Source organism: Phocoena phocoena, chromosome 8 (assembly GCF_963924675.1).
Source record: "Phocoena phocoena chromosome 8, mPhoPho1.1, whole genome shotgun sequence".
In the NCBI taxonomy this organism is placed as follows: domain Eukaryota; kingdom Metazoa; phylum Chordata; class Mammalia; order Artiodactyla; family Phocoenidae; genus Phocoena; species Phocoena phocoena.
Window position 1 is genome coordinate 107,281,263 of NC_089226.1, and position 17,459 is coordinate 107,298,721.

Here is a 17,459-nt window from a genome sequence, read left to right on the forward strand (position 1 = left end):
TTATCCAAGCTCCCCACCCCGAAGGAGGCGTGAAAACAGCCGGGAGCGGTGCATGGACCCGGCTGTGTTCTGGGAAGCGATCCCGCCTGACCTCTGCAAGGCGAGGGGCAGCCCCACCCTTTTCTGAGCCCTTCTAGGAGGTGATGTGTGATTTATGAGCCAACAGGGCTCTGGGGTCAACCAGATCTGGCCTCGTTTTCCAGAACTTTCACTGAGCCTCTGTCTTCATGTGTAAATGGAAACCCTACACTTTCCAGGGTTCTCATGAGAGTCACATGGATAAGGGGCCTGAAAGGACCCCCAATGATGCTCGGGGACAGGCCAGCTGCCCCCCACCCCTTTCAGCTCACAGGGAGCAGGGAGGGCCCCGTACTGTGACCAAGGGGGCTGCCGTCCAGGTCCAGCAGAGGGTCCAGCGCATGCCGTTCGATGCTGGAGCAACCCTTGACCTTGGGAAGCAAGTCATATCCGACTAACCCCACCCCATCCACCGGCACTTCCTGGGCACCCAGCGATGGGCAGTGCCAAGGGTGTAAGACCCACTGTCCCTCTGGTGGGGTGACAACCGGATAGGGAGACATGAAAGGCAGGAAGCGGGGGTTCTGATCCAGAACCGCTCACACCGAGGGTGGGGAAGCGCCCGGCGGGGAGACGGCCGGCCAGGCCAGGACAGGCAGCTGTGGGTGGTTTGGGTTGGGCTGCATGGTAGCCAGAGGAAGAAGGGCTCAGTAACCCTGCCTTTCCGATAACTGGGACAGATGGAGGGGCGTTTCACCTCTGCACGGTCCGCGACAAAGAGCTACACCTCCCCAATTAATAGAGAGGAGAGCTGACAGGAAAGACACGGGGACTAGTAATTGGATGAGCTTTAAAAACAAACCCTGAGAAACACCCACTTACAACCCCTGTGCTGCCCGTAAAACCATCCCATCTCATCCGTTTACAGAGCAGATCGTTACCAAAGATAAGGTTGCTTTTCCCTGCCCACCCGCGCCTTCCCTTCTTGTGGCAACAGCGCCTGCCTCTTCCTCTGGGGGCCGCCCGAGCCCACTCCCAGAGGTCTGGGGGCCTGCCCCACCCCCCATGCCTGCAGTGGACACAGAACAATCTATCTTCTGGCCACAGGCGTGGGCTGGGGATGCCCAAGCGACTCTCAGGGGCCTGTGAAGACGAGACTGGAACATTTGTCAGAACCACTGAGAAAATGAAGTTCTCTCTTTCCTCCAAGGTGGCCAGGAAAAAAGCCACAGAAGCCCGGAGCTGCTGGGGCCACCAATGCAGAGGAAGGGAGAAGTGGGAGCTAAAGGAAGGAGAGAGAAAACAAGACACACACACACACACACACACAGCCAAGCAACAGATGCCCCGTGGACCCCTCTCAGCTACAACTGTGCCTGGGTTTTTCAGGATGTAAGCCTAGGCATAGTTTTAATTTTCCCCTTAAGCCAGTTTGAGTTGGGATTTTTGTTCCTCAAATTGAGGGAGCCCTGGCTAATCAACTCTCTCCGAAGAACCTCCAGGAGGCAAGACTGGAGGCATAACTGAATTGTCCTGTAGTCAAAAACAAAGAGAGCGTTTTTTACAATCACTCCAGACTCACCCTTCCTCTTCCCCTGGTTCATCTGAAATTGTGGGGTTTTACATTACATCATCGGGATGGTGTTCACGTTCTCCCCACCAAGGGTTACAATAGGATCAATGCGAAAAGGTAAAATAGAGCCTTTTACTCTGGGCTGACTGTCAGGGAAAGAATCCCCCTCAAGGGCTTCTTTCTCCAAGCCTATTGTTTGAAAACAAGCGACACCAGAAACATCAGACAAGTGCTGAAACAAAAAAATCTCCTGTAATCCCACAGTCTTAAATTCTACCATTCACTTTTTTAAAGGATCTCCTTTGCATGTCTCTTCTTTTAAACCACCGGCTGTTACGTGATAGAAGCCGTACCTGCTGAGGAAGCAGCCTCGCAGATGGGGAAGGGTGAAGGGCATCTGAGCAAGGTGCTGGCCAGACGAGTCAGCAGACTGGCTGCATTCAGGGGGGCTGAGCAACAGGTAAATGAATGGAGGAAAATGGGAGCAGGTTTCCCACCGTCAAAGAAAGGGAGTTACTAATCCAGTGCGGGAGAAACCCAGAATGAACTCCGTGGTACTGGACAGGAAAAAGAGCTATCAGTATAAACACATGGTTTTCAATATAGAGAAAAGCAAAAAAGTAAATGTGTAGGTACACGTGGACGTGCGAGGACGTGTGTCCCTAACTCCCCCTCCTGAGAGGGGCTGGGATCAGCAAAAACCCGGTAGCAGTGAGCACACTTAATACTCGGATCTTGGGTTCTAAATACCACTCTATACGGTAAGTCCCCCTACACGTGAACAAGTTCAGTTCTGAGAGGGCATTCGTAAGTCCAATTTGTTCGTAAGTGCAACAAAGTTAGCCTAGGTTGCAGATAACGCCAGACACGGGAACTAAGTTACGTGACTGGACATGGGAACACACATTCTCTTCTTCGAAAGCTTGCAACTTGAAGGTTCGTATGTAAGGGACTTACTGAACTCAGAAGAGAGAACAAGGGCTTCTTACAGAGGTGGCCTATTCCAGGGCTGAGGCAGGAAAAGAACGAGATGAGCCTGGAATACCTTGTGGAGCCAGAAGGTAAGGACGTGCGTGAGAAAGGATGGGGGTGTGTCCACAGGACACACAGGCCACCTTGATGCGGCTCCCTGGACCCAAAGTGGGACAACATTAACAGATGGTTACCTGTTGAATAAATAGCCACGAAACCACATTGCTACAAATAAGTGAATAAATAAACAAGAAGAGAAAGCTCTTCCTGACAACAGAAAGACAACGAATTAGTGTGAGAAGCAAGGATGGGAGTAGAAAATCTCCATTTCGATTTAGAGAATCTCCAATGAATTACTTAATTCAGACAAGAAATACCATTGGGTGCTAAAACTAGCAGGGGAGAGGGAGATGAGAAAAGGGGTTTTTTCTAAAATAGTCTGAAGATCCCACAAAATACTAACTTCAAAGGGAAGAGAAAACTGGTGGAGAACCTGGCAGATTCCCCGTGATCAGGGGGTCAGAGTGAACATTACCAATAACAGCAAATGGTCACCACCTGCCACGTAACAGGACTGCCAGAAACACACGTCCCTTCCAGGACATTCCTGCAAAAATGCACATCTTGCATCTCATCACGAGGAAACACAGAGCAAACCCAAATTGGGAGACAGTCTCCAAAATGACTACCCCGTAATCTTCAAAAGAGTCCCTTGAAAGAATCTAGGGAAGACTTATGAAGTCTCCCAGATGGAAGGGCTCCTGCAGGATCCCGGACTGGATCCTTTGACTGTAATGGGCATTATTGGGACGATGGGAAAAACTCAAATGTGGTCTCTGAATGAAGGGAATACGGGAGTACTCTGTATTGCTTTTGCAACTCCTCTTAAAGTTTGAAATTAAATACTCATTCACAGTTAAAAAAAAGAAAAAGAAATGAGTGCTTGCTTGACATAAGGACCTCAAAGCTTATCAAAGTAAGAATTTGTCCTCCCCCAAGATAAGCCGTGCTAACCCTCTGTCCTTTTTCTGAAAAGGGTGTTGTCCTCTCTGGCCCTTGGGAGACAGATTAAAAAGGATGGACAGAGGTCAGAGAGTAACTAGAATGTAAAACAAAACAGCACCTCTTACACTCACGTTGCTTACCCATTTTTTTCTGAGATGCTTTATGGAAAACGCATGTATGTGTGGGGCTCCGCCCCACATCTCCTGCCTGCAAATCTCCCAGGCACGAGTGTTTGGAGTAGACTCCCCACAAGATTTGGGATTTGGGATTCACCGACCTGTGCTGGGCATCCCCCCCAAACACATAATTTGGTGTAAATTAGGGAAAAGAGTGCTCCTTCCTGCAAGCACTTCACTGCCACCTGCTGGACACCTGTTGTGATAAATCTACAAGCCTACATTTACAGCAAGCGTAACAGCGCCCCCTGGGGTTGTGCAATGCAATTGGAGAAACGAGGAGTTCACTGCATTGCTTCTGCTTGGCTCAGGGCCACGAGCAAAATTATTTAAGTCCACACCACCCTTGGGCTTTTCTCCTATAATATGTACTTTATAAGACAAGCTGGAGATATGACAGCAGAACAGTTAGCATGCAGTAAGCACCCACACAGAGAGACCCAGGACCACACCATGAGGGAACCTCCCCAGGGGCCTGTCCCTTACTGTGGGGTCAGGGGAAGCGCCAAGGATTGAAGCCCAGGGCTGAGGGTGAGGAGGAGTTAGCTCAGCGAGGAAGAGGGACAGGAGAGAGCAGCAGCCAAAAACTGTGATTTCCTTGGAGTTAAAACTCCTCACTTGAAAATGATAAATAATACATAGCAACCAATAACAAAGTTAAGGCCAAATGATAAAGCATCCTTTACAGAACCACTGCAGGAATCAAATGAGACCTGTGTGAAGGCCTGTGAGCAAACTGGTTAAGTGCTCTCTGACTGCCAAGTATCATTCCTCACAGAGGAAACCAGACATGGCCTGATGACAATGATAAGGATGACGGTGATGGGGGCGTGGTCAGATGATAAGGACCAGGATGGTGATGGGGGCGTGGTCAGATAACGACCATGATGGTGATGGGGGCGTGGTCAGATGATAGCGACCATGATGGTGATGGGGGCGTGGTCAGATGATAGCGACCATGATGGTGATGGGGGCGTGGTCAGATGATAGTGACCATGATGGTGATGGGGGCGTGGCCAGATAATGACCATGATGGTGATGGGGGCGTGGCCAGATGATAATGCTGACGATGATGGTGATGATGGGGGCGTGGCCAGCACTTATTGAGCACTTACTAGATGCCAGGCACTATAGTCAATGCATCATTTAACTGTCTTGAGAACTCTATGAATTGCTACTCAGCCAGCTTTACAGATTAGCAAAGAAGCTCAGAGAGGGTAAGCCACTCGCTCAGGTGACCCAGGCCATGTTGAGGGGGTTTTGCAATCCCAGCCCAGAATATACGCTACTGACAGCACGAGAAGGAAATCTCACTTATCCTCCAAACGGAATCGACAGACTCAGGGAAGGAGGAAGGGAGCGAGATGCCCCACGTGGGCCAGTCCCGTGGGCATAGCTGCCCACAAAGGTGTGTGGAAACACGAGACCAAGCAGCTGTCCTCTCACTGGGGACGGCGTCCTCTTCAGGAACCTTGGCTTCAACAGCAACTCTTCCTCAAGTCCTGAGACAGCCAAACCCCCCTCCTCCCTTTGGTCGGAGCTAGGTGCCGGGCACTGCCCCGGTGGATGTGAAAGTACTTAGCAACTAAAACTTCAGTGAAGCCCCCGTAATCTGGCCCACCATGTTCTGGGAATGCATTTGGGTGTTTTTTACTTCCTTCTTTATGTTTCTTCATAGTTTTAAAGACTTTCATGTCGAGCAGATATGTCTTTTGTAACGAAAAAAATGAGAGTAACCTGAATAACAAGTTGAAAGATGGTTTGCAGACAGTTCAAAAAAGTTCTCTTCCAAAGTCAGCATTCAGGGGACGGGCGTCCCCAGTCGCAGGGCCTGGGGGCTGGATGTGAAGACCTCCCTTTGCAATTAAACACCTGCCCCGGGCAACGCCCCGGAAAGCCACGCAAGCCTTCTGCAACACCTGTGAGCAGGTCAGGTTGCGGGCACTCAGGTGCCCTGGAAGGATGGGGAGCCAGCCGGCTGGGAAGGAGCTGTCGGCTGCCATGCAGAGGGAGTTGTGGACCCCAGAACTCCGAGGTGCTTCTCCAAGACAGCGGGGCTAGAATCAGTCCAGCTGGGCGATGCAAACCCACCTGCCCTCCACTTCCTTCTTCCACAAGTGCCTTGTCATTAGAGGGGTGGCTTCTGTCTGAGAGCCCTGGAGGCCGGACAAAGAAGCAGGCTTCTGGCCGGGAGCCGCGCTGGGAGCCTCGGGCTGGTCACTCACCCTCTCTGGGCCCGGCTAACTCAGAGACCAGCGAGGGTGTCTGCGAGGGCTGCTGGAGGGGTGTGAAAAGATGGAGAGGACAGCGTTTGCTGGGTGAACGTGAGCCCTGACGGAGGATGATAATCCGGGGGCGGGGGGACGGCAGTGTGCGAGGTTCCTCGCTGAGCATCCTACACGATGCCCTCCTGACGGTCACGCCAGAGCAGGTGAAGACAGCGGCTTGGATGACGCAGGTGCTTCCGCAGGACTTGCGTGAAAAAGAAACCCGCCACTAGAGGGCGGTGGATGGACCCTGACGGGTGACGCGGTATAGCGGAGCAGGATGGGACAACTGGGCTGAAGGCCTCCAAGCTCCAAAGGCGCTGCCGGGGGCGGGGACCCCGGAGGTTGGGTAGCTCTGGTGCTGGATGCTCGGAATCCACGCAGGGGGTGTCAGGGGCTGGAATCACGGCAGGGAGCCGGCACCGAAGAAAGTGACCCCCACTGCCCCAACACGCACGGTCACCCTCCGTCTCAGGGCAGCCGTCCCAAGAGACAAGCGAGATGGCCACGACTGTCACGTGCATTCGATGAGGGAGTCAGACTCAGCGGGAGGCCAACCCAGCACGGAGTGGGGGGAAACATTAGCCTGGTTGAGGGGGGAGGGGAGAACAGGTAGGAAGGGGGGCGAGGGGAGGAAAGAAGAGCTCTCCAAGGTCTCCCCAAGGTCGTCGGGGCACGGAGCGCCCCCGTGAGGGGTCACTCAGCTGGACTTGGGCTGAACGCCCCCCGCTGCCTCGTGTTCTGTGTTTCTGGCGCTCCGGCACCAGGGGTCTTGCTGGCTGCTCCCCTGAAGGGGCTGCCCTGCCAGGAAGAGCTGATTCCCGGAGATGGAAGAGGACTCAGCCATGAGCACAGCTTCCAAATACAAACCACCGTGCAGAGTCCTCACCTGAGCCCTCCTCTCAGGGCCCCTCACACTCAGGGCCCCTCACCCCTGTCCTAAGCACCCAGGGCAGGCGCCAGACAACAGGGCGGCCCCCGTGCCCCAGGGCCACTGAGCTCACTCAGCCTGCTTGTCACGCCTCACCTGTTCCCTCCCTCGAAAACCACAGTAACGGCTCTGCGCGCACAACCCCCCCGCCTTCCCTGCGTGGCCGTGCGTGGTGGGCTGTGCCCCTCTTCTTGGGGTCAGTAACAGACCATTCTCACTGGCAGGTACCTCCTGATGGGTTGGCCTCACCAGGCCTGAATAGTAGAAGAACCTACATTTAACAGAGGGGCTTAGGAGCAGATGCCTGGCATATGGAAATACAGGGTCCTTGAGGACCCCCAGGGCTGCTCACGCCAACAGAGCTAGGACCCCCCCTTGGGAGTCGCTGGCGGAGCCTGAAACTCTCCCCTTTCACACCCTCAGTGTGTCCACGTGTGATGATGGGCTTGGCCTTTTAAAGGTCACCACGGAGCTGACGGCCAAGTGCAGCTATGAGCGGAGACGAGCAGAGGGACAGAGCACTGCCCACACCTTGGGGACCCCCGTCCTGCCCCAGCCTGGTCACCGTGTGAACCATCTCGGGGAGATGAGAAGCACTGCCGGGCCTGCGCCACGTGGGCACAGACGTGTGTGTGTGCGTGTGAGCACGTGTGGGCACGGACGTGTGTGTGTGCGTGTGAGCACCTTTGTTCACATCAATTTGTCTCGCTGTCCCCACCCCCCGCCACGGGGACGTACGACCCACAGGACTGGGTGTTTCTGTTCACCGCTGGGTTCGGTGTCTGGGACGCTGAGCGGGCCTGGCGGGTGACATGTGTGCCAGTGGGTGGGCGCGGGCCTGCCGTGCGGCTGCAACGCCCGGGGCTTTGGCTGAGTGGCTCATGGCGGCCGCCTGGCACCCGAACACCACGAAGCGTGAGCAGTTATGGGCCTAGGCCCCAGGCCCAGCGGGGTCTCCAGCACTCGTTTGCTTTGCTGACTTAAAGGAGGCAGATCCCCGGAGCACGGCCCATTCCTGGGGGTGGGGCAGATGCCCCCCAATCGGCAAGGCCGCCAGTCGAGGTGGCCGGTGGTGGAGGCGTCCTGAGCCTCTGCCCCTGCCCTTCAGCTCTGCCCCCCGCCCCCAGCCTCTCATGCCCTTGCGGCCTCGCTCCCCGCATAACTGACCCTTCCATCCGCCGAGAGGCACGCGTGCCTCCTCTCAGGCTGAGCGGCGTCCCCGCAGGGCCCACACCTCCCCTGGGAACGCGATGGTTTCATAGGACGAATCTGAACCCAAACGAAGACAGCATCACAGAACTTGAGATCTGCCGAGCAGGAAACCTTGGGGACGCAGAGTCTTCACTCCACCCAAGCCCTTCTGCTCCGTTTCCACGTCTCCGGAAGGATGCCAGCTGGTGCGACACTGAGACCCTCAGCGTGAGACTCACATCCCTACTCCTTTGCCTCTTCCAGGCCCAGGGGGCACCTTCAGTGCCTGGGTGTGCGAGGGCAGGCCCTCCCCATCTGTCCAGGCTGGCAGTGCCCACTGGGAGCTCCACTGCCGGGACTACGGCCCCCCAGCCTGATGCTCTGACGCCAAGTGACAACCCCGCTGGGGGAGGGGCAACTCCTCCCAGCACCTTCTTCAGTGAAGCCCTGGAGACCTGGAACTGGTCACTGGCGAGGTCCACGCTGGGCCCTCCGTCCCCCGTGTCCCCTGAGCAGCTCAGCCCCCGCCCCCCGCACGGAAGAAGCCGACAGTACCGACGCCATCCACTGCCCAGCACCACCGTGGGCGGCAAACAGCAACGCGGGCTCTGGGGTTGTGCGCAGTCCTGGCTGGGGAGCTGGGGGCCCAGGATGTGACACTCCAGGCAGAAGCAACCGCTTCAGCCAAGAGGCCAAAGCGGGAAGGCTGGACTTATCTGGAAAACATTGGGTCTTGCTAACATTCCGTCCTCTCTATGGCCCGAAGGTGTGGGAGGCCCTGCTGATGCCCACTTTACAGATGAGCAAACAGAGGCCCAGCGGGCAGGCAGGCAGCACTGCTCCTCCGAGGTCCCGCCCAGGGTGTGGGCTCGAGGGGCTCCTGGGAGCAGCTTCGCAGAAGATCCCCCCTCCCCCAGCACAGCCCCGTCACACCACAGGAGGGAACTGGATGCTTCTCCAGGCCGCGCGGGGACGCTGATGAACCGGAACTGACCATTGGAAAGGCCAGGCGGGGGAGGGGGTGGGGGCGGGGGCAGCCGGGTCCTCTGACCACAGTGGGCGGGTGCGTGACCCTGCTCAGATGGGCAGGTGTGTAAGGTGACGGCGGTGGAGGGAAACAGGCAGCCTGAGAAGCAGTGAAACTCACTGCAACGTAAAGGCCGAGCGAGAGAATGTCAGAGCCTCTTCCTTGACCTCCTGTGCGGATATTCCCCCTCTGCTTTCCCAAACCCACCGTCCACCCTTCTCCACCCGGAGGCCCTGACCTCCAGGCCTGCACCACTAGGCTCCGTGATTGGCCTGCCCTGGCGGGGCTCAGCCAATGGGAGGGCGGGAGGATGGAGCGGCCGTGGTACTTCTTCCCCGCATCCCTCCGCGACACGGCTCCCGCTGGGTGCCCTCCTCCTCGGCCCGCTGTCCCCGCTTTCGGGGACACGGTGTCCCCTCTCCTTGCCCTCGGTCCACTAAAGACTTCATCAGAGCCACCAGGTGGATCTGTTTCTGCCACGACTACAGCCGACATTCCCCCAACTCCACTGCTGCAGGTGGGATCTGGGAAGTGCGCCCTGTGCTGGGGCACCTGTGCGCAGAAAGCGCCTGCGTGCTCTATCGGGGCGCCCGCGGCTCCCACGGAGGGGGCATTCACCCAGCACCCCAGCCCCGCCCGTCGGGAGAGCAGGTGAGGGGCGAGCGCCACGCACCTGGTGGATCTCGTGCCAGCCGTTCTCGTCCTTGCAGCTCACGGCCGCGCGCTCGTGCAGCAGCAGCTCGCAGCAGCAGGGGTCGCCCCCGACCACCGCAGTGTGATACAGCGGCGTGAGACCGTAGCTGTCCTTGTAATCCGGGGATGCTCCAAGCTCCAAGAGGGTCTGAAAGAAACACCAACGTGTGGTCACTGGTCTCACGCCCCCCTTCACGGGAGTGAATGGATCAAGAAGGAAGAGGAAGGTCACGCTCCCCGGGGCCAGGGTGACGGAGCCCTCGGTTCCCGAGCTTCTCCTGGCCTCCCGGAATTAAGGAGGCCCCAGCTTAGACGACGAGGCTTCTGGCCCTAGAGGAGCACTTGGTGCCAGGCGCGCACACGTGCTTACACATCCGGGAGACGGGGAGGCCTTCTGCACACGCGGCCCGCTGGGCGCTACCTGCTTGAGCCCGGCTGGGCCCCGTGGACCAGCGACGAGGGGAAGGTGGCATTTGCAGGAAAAAGGTGTGAACCTAAAAGTCCAGTGTAACCCATCTCCGTGCACGTCCTGCAGCTGGCGAAACCAGCAAGCATTGTCACTTATTCCGAGGAAGCCAGGTGACGGGCGTGCAGCTGTACAGTTAAGGAGTCTGCTTTACAGAAAAGCACCATCTTGGGGGTCGTCACCCCACAGCTGTGGGTCCCCTCCCCTCCGCGCCAGGGCCCTGAGAGAGCATGGGCTGGGGGCATGCGCCCTGTGCCCGCAGGCACAGAGCCAGGGCCAGTAGAGCGTGCTCGAAGAACAGTGCGGGGAGGAACACGGGGGTGAGGTCCGCCCTCCCCCCTCCCTCGGCATCAGCTTCCAATGTCTGGGGGGGCTCTGGCAGCAGCGAGGCTGGCTCGGTGGCGGAGGGCTGGCTTTGCAGCGCCCTTCCGTGGAGGGAGGTGGGTTTGAGCTGAAAATACGAACCCTTTGGCGGAATCAGAAGGGGAAAGATAACTTTCTGTGAGCAGCAGATTCTATAATAAAAGCAACCACACCAAGGGCGGGGCGGCAGGAGGGCCAGACCACACTTCTGAGCTCTAGTCGGACACAATTTGGGGTCACCGCAGGTGGCTGTCGTGGGATGGGGAGTGGGGCAGGGCCTACCCAGGGGATCAGAGGAGGGGGCGTCACCGTGTGAGACGGGCCCCGCCTGTACCTTCAGAGCCGGCAGGCTCCTGGCGCGGGCGGCTTTGTGCAGGGCCGTCATCCCGTCTTTGGCGCGGAAGTCCAGGTGGGCCCCGCCGTTTCGGAGAGCTTTGATCACCTCCACGGGGTCGTCCAGCTGCGCGGCTAGGGTCAGGGGAGTCTCTAGGGACCCAAACACATGCACGTCAGAACCGGCACTTGGGGCAAAGCTGCCAAGTCACATGACCCCGTTAACCAAGTTCAAACGTCCCAAAGTGAGCTTGACAAACTGACCCGCCAGGGCATCACGGCTCCCACCCACCTGCCGACCCCAAACGTCCGTGCACTTAGCATGGCTCTGGCAACCCTAGTGACGATGGCGGTGACTCTCGGGGGTCACGGGCAAATCAAAACGGGGGCAGAGGCAGGGTTGCACATCATCGCCTTGTGGGCTCTGAATTTGAGAAGCTGCCCCGACTGCCTCTGCCCTCGGTACACAGAATCCCGCAGCCCCAGCCAACGCTGCCCTGTAGGAGGAGGGGTCAGTCAGGGCTGCAGCTAAAGACTGGAAAGGCAGATGCCCGCCTTTCTTCATTTCAACTTCACAGCATCTACGGGTATCTTGGTAGATGCCAGGGACTGAGCTGCAGGGAAACAAGTGAGTAAGACGTAGGGTCGTGCCCTGCAGGGGTCTCCATCTGGGAGAGCAGAGACACCCCAACAGTCATCATGATGGGACCAGACCAACGCAAGGAAGGACCAACATACAAAGTGGGGCAGAAGCCCAGGGGACCAAAGGCTGAAGCCCGCCTTTGCGGTGACGAGGGCCAGGAAGGGGCTCCCGCACCCCGTGCAGGTGGACCAGTCTGCAGGTGGCCATGGCCGAGGATGTCAGTCTCTGTCATCAGACGTCTCTCCTCAGTGACCCTCACGTGCCCGCCATCGCCACCGCCAAGCAGAGTGCACGACTCTGATGTGGTTAATTTGAAAGGCTCTTACGTTACAGAAAAGTGCAAAGAGTAACACGACAACGTGCATGTTCCCGTGGCCCAAAACGCTAAGAGTTAATAAGGAATCGTTCTGTCCTCAAGCACGTTTTGAGAGTAAAAGGACTGGGGCACCTTCCATGGGGTGTCACTGACACATCATCACATCACCCTCCATCCCCAGAAAAGGCAACTTCATCACAGATCTAGATTGACGACTCCCATCTATTTTCAGTTACAACATTTATTTATCCATAAATGGGTATTGTTTGGAGGGCTCTTAAAATTCACCATTGGAATCCCTCTGTACCTTGATTTTTTGTGGTGAGTCCCGTGGGCTTATCCCGCTCCTTGAAACTCATCTGTAGCGTGTAGACGCGCCCTAGAGCATGTGTAAAGTGCAACTTCATTCTCTCCCGAGGGAAGTGGTATGATGGTCACGAAGGCCACCGACACATCCCTGCTGCGGACCTACGAGAGGCACCTTCTCACGCAGGGGTTTTTGAAAATTAGGAGTTTGGGGACTTCCCCAGTGGTCCAGTGGTTAAGACTCTGCACTCCCAATGCAGGGGGCCTGGATTCGACCCCTGGTCGGGAAACTAAGATCCCACATACCGCAACTAAGAGCTTGCATGCCGCAACTACTGAGCCCGCATGCTCTAGAACCCACACGCCACAACTGGAGAAGCCCACGTGCTGCAGCGAAGACCCGGCACAGCCTAAATAATAAAATTAATGAATTAATTAATAAAAAATAAAAATAAGTGTGTTCTGGGACAGCTAGGGGACGCTGGTGACAGTGGGAATGTGCCCTCATAGAAATCACGCGCAAGGCAAGGAGAGCGTGATGTGGTGAGGGGTGTTTGGGAATCCAGACCATCTGGGAAACGGGGGTAGAGACGTGGAAACGGAGCAGACGTGCAGAGAGAAGCACACTCAGAGAGAGACAGCAGCATCTGAGGGTCTGGGTTCCTGGCAGGGAAAAGACATCACAGGAGGGCGGTGGGCGAGGGGTGATCTGGGAAGGGCGTAAAGGACAGGGCCGTCGGGAGCTGCCAGCAACCACCCCCCAAAGCCAAGTCTCTTAGAGCAGCTCCTCAAGTTTGCGCTGGCATTCGGGATGATGGCACCTAGGGCAAGGTCAACCTTCCAAACGACTCGGGCTTTTCTTTCTTATTTGGCTGTCTGCACGTGGCCAACGGAAAAGCTAGGCGGTCCAAAGGAGATTTTTGTTGTTGTTTATACGGCACTATTTTCATAGCTGACGGCGTCAAGGTCATTTTACAATGAGAACACTGTCTCAGAGGGAGGCATTGGCAAACGGTAAAATTCCAAATCACAGACCCCTGTGGCCCGGCTGGGCAGACAGCACTGGGCACGTAAGCAGGTGGAGAGAACTAGACACCCGTCGGTGGCTGTGCCGTCTCCTGTACGAGCCGGGACCTCTAGCCCATGGACGCCATCCAGGCACATCAAGTGGCACGTGGCAGCATCTCGAGGGTTCCAGAGACCCTCCTCGAATGACACTGCCGACCTGCCACGTTCACACCCGGCCACGACCCACGCTGGCGAGGTCAGGGGGGCCCCCAGCTTAGACCTCACATTCAGGAAGGTTCAGGAAGGGGGCGTCCATTGAGACTCCACATGGGTGGATGGGACCACCAAGAAGATGCTCGTCAATCAGCTGCTGCACTGCCCGTACAACCGGGTCACACGGGATCCCTCCTCCAATGCACTTGGGAGCGGCAGTTCCACGGCACCATGGTGCTTTGGAATTTTTTCTGGTTTTGCATTTCGAAATTTTCTAAGTTAAAAAAAAATACACAGGAACCTCCGCAAATATAACCTCATCAGGGGACCGAGGTCTCTCATCTTTGGAGATGACTCTGAAGGCAGAACTGCCTCCAACCTAGAGACTGGCTGCTGGCATTGGCTCCGGGAATGACCAGGTCGTGCTTCGAAGGGAAGGTTTTCAGGTGGGCACGAGGAGGGAGGCACCTACGAGCACAGCAACAGGGCGCCAGCTCCACGGCTTGCGGTCTGTCTGGGTGTCGGGGGAGACCCGGGCAGGAGACTGTGCAGGCACAGGACAGCCGCCGACCCCTGCAGCTGGGAGTGCATACCAGCCTGGGTGCAGGGGTGCATCCGGGGGCCTCAGAAGGACCCGGGGACCACAGCCCAGCTCTGCTCCCGAAAGGCTGGGTGGCCTCCAGCAGGTGTCCCAAACTCTCTGGGCCTGTTTCCACACCTATATGGTCAGGGTAAAAGCAGGACCTGCACTCCGTGGGGCTCTGTGAGGATCGAATGTCAACGTCTGATGCTGGAACAGTGCTCAGCCCACAGTCAGAGTCTGTCCAGGGGATTCAGCTAGAGATGGGCTTTATTTTCTTCATTACGGTTTTTTTCCTGTATTTTTAAAAGCCTTTATTATATTATAATCATAAAAGTGATTCTAAAATAAACTGCGAAGGCAATGTTTATTCTCCCCCTCCCCCTCCCCCTCCCCCTGGACAGGCACAACCCCTCGTGACTGTCTTTCTTTTCTCAACAAGAGACGGTCTTGGTGCCCCCAGGATGCAGACCAAGTGAAATATGCATTCACAGGCCTACTAAGTGCTCTGCCCTGTGCTGGGGATGGTGGCTGTCCCGGGGCAGGGGGAACCAGGCATATCTCCTCGAGCTGTTATAAGACAGATGGATACACAGACAGGTAGATAGGTAGGTGGACGGGTGGGTGGGTAGATGTGAGGGAGGGAGAGAGAGGGAGGGAGGGAAGGAGGGAGGGATGGGTAGAGGAAGGGCAGATAGATGGATACACAGACAGAGATGCATACACGCACACAGACGAATAAAAATGAGTTGAACAAAGCAACGCAAGATTAATATTTGATCTCGAGGTTGTCCGAGGGAGCACAAACGGTGCACTCAATTTATCTTTGTAAATAATTAACCCATTGCTGAATATAAGACCCATTACTGAATTATTCCTAATGGAGAGATTTCACCCACCCCATTCCCTGTACCCATTTGCCTCATGCAAAACGACACAGGTGGGAAAAGCCTGGCCTTGGGGCCGGAACCTTCAAGTTCGAGTCTGGGCTCAGCCGGTGACATTGACAGAAGCCTTGAACCCCACAGGGACCTCAGCCACACCTCAAAATTCCCAAGGACCCGCGAGAGGAAAGGCAGGATTCGGGGATTCCTTCCTCATTACCTAGAACAGCAGTTCTCAGACTTTGGCATGTGTGGGAATCACCCAAAGAGCTGGTTAATGCAAAGCACGCTGGCTCCATTCCCAGAAACGCTTCCACAGGACTGGAGGGCTGAGAATCTGCATGTCGGAGAGTGACCCTGGAGGTCCAAGGGGTGCACTTTGCTAGAGGGCAGCTTCACATACTTGACTGCATGGTGACATCACGTGCTCCCAACCCCCAGACACTAACTGAATCGGTGTGGTGCATGACACAAGTATCAGGGTGCGTACAACTTCCCAAAGTGGTTTTTAACCTGCAGCTGAGCTTGAGACCCTCTGCTCTAAACACCTGCTAATTCAGATGTGCTCCATGGGTAGCAGCACGTGGGCATGACCAGGAACGGGTGAGAAACACAAAATCTCTGGTCCCACTCCAGGTCTACACAATCAGAACGGACTTTTAACAAGATTGCCAGGTAACTCATAGACATCAAGTCTGACATACATGGACCTAGGGCACAGCTCTCCCACTTTATCACGTATGTGATCCATAAACAAGCAAACCGAGGAAAATGGTGCTATGTCCTCCATACGGATTTATCCCTTTATTTATAAGTCACACATGGCCGTGGGAAAAAGAACAGTCTTTCAAACAAGTGGTGCTGGGTCCACTGGATTTCCACATGCAAAGGAATGAAGTCAGAGCTCTACCTCACACCATATACAAAACGTATCAAAATGAATCACAGACCTAAATGTAAAAGCTAAAACTATAAAACTCATAGACGAGAACTCGGGATTAAATCCTTGTGACCTTGGGTTAGGCAATTTTTTTAGATATGACACCCAAAGTACAAACAACAAAAGAAAAAACAGATCCATTCGACGTTACCAAAATTAAAAACTTTTCTGCATCGAAGTACATGATCAAGAAAGTGGAAAGAACCCACAGACCGGGAGACAGTACGTGCAAATCATCTATCTGATAAGGAACCTGTACCCAGAATATCTAAAGAACTCTTACAACTCAACAAGCAGAGACAAGTACGGGCAATAATATCAAAATATGGGCAAAGGATCAAGTAGTCATTTCCCCAAAGATATACAAATGGCTAATAAGCACATGAAAAGAATAACCAGCCAATATCACTGGTCATTAGGGAAATGCAAATAAAGCCACAATGAGATATGACTTTATACTCACTAAGATGGTTATAATAAAAACAAAAAAGATAATAGTAAATGTTGATGAGAAACTGGAACTCTCATCCACTGCTGGTGGGGTGTAAAATGGTGCAGCTTCTTTGGAAAACTATCTGGCAGCCCCTCAAAGGGCTGAACATGGAGCTACTATACGACCCAGCAATTCCCTGCCCCCTGCCAGGTATATACCCGGGAGACAGGAAAGCATACGTCCACACAATTTGTACAAGAATAATCACAGCAGCGTTGTCACAACAGACAAAAAGTGGAAACAACTCCAAAGGTCCATCAACTGATGAGCTGATAAACAAAAGGAGCAGATACGGTGGAATATTACCCGGCCGTCAAAAGGGACGAAGCGCGGACACATGCCGCGACACGGATGAACCCTGAAAACATTACGTTGAGTGAAAGAAACGAGACACAAAAGGGCACATATTGTGTGATTCCATTTCTCCAAAGTGTCCAGAGCAGGCAAACCCAAAGAGACAGGAAGTAGATGAGTGGTTGCCAGGGGCTGGGGGGTGTGGGGAGTGGGAGGAAAAGGGGGGTCACTGCTAGTGGGTACTGGGGTTCTTTCTGATGTGGTGAGAGTGTTCTAAAGTTAGACAGTGGTGATGGTGCACAACCCTGTGAATATGTTTTTAAAAACCACTGAATTGCACACTTTAAATGCGTGAATGTAATGGTGTGTGGAATGTTTCAACAAAGCCTTACAAAAAACAAAAATTGAATTTTAATCGTACGTCGATTATACCTTAATAAGATTTTTAAATAAAAAATACACGCCCTATGGCACTCATATATTAAATAAATTACAGAATACACATAGACAAAATGTTTTTAAATGGGGAGATAGATCGTTTGGTGTTTTCTGCTCTACCCCAGTGGATCACCTGTGCCTTCTTTGTAAGATGAAAGGACGGTGAAGGTGAGTCCAAAATGTCTTGTAGGTTAAGGCTCTCCGATCATCCCAGCTCACCGACTGACACCTGTCCACAGCAACCACACAACCTGCCTGGGCCACGTAAATGCTCACGTGACTGTGAGAAGCAGGCGCTCCACTCCACCTCTGGCACTCGGGGTCACAGG

At 54.8% G+C, this 17,459-nt stretch overlaps 1 protein-coding gene across 1 annotated transcript in view; it reads right to left on the reverse strand.

Annotated features, from left to right (window-relative positions):
* The window catches only part of SHANK2 (SH3 and multiple ankyrin repeat domains 2), a 456,320-nt gene that overhangs the window by 396,632 nt on the left and 42,229 nt on the right, over positions 1-17,459 (reverse strand). Inside the window, exons 5-6 of the mRNA XM_065881611.1 lie at positions 11,017-11,168; positions 9,834-10,001 (exon numbers count right to left, since the gene is read on the reverse strand). Of these exons, the coding sequence (XP_065737683.1) occupies positions 9,834-10,001; positions 11,017-11,168 (320 nt within the window). The remainder of the gene's footprint in view (positions 1-9,833; positions 10,002-11,016; positions 11,169-17,459) is intronic.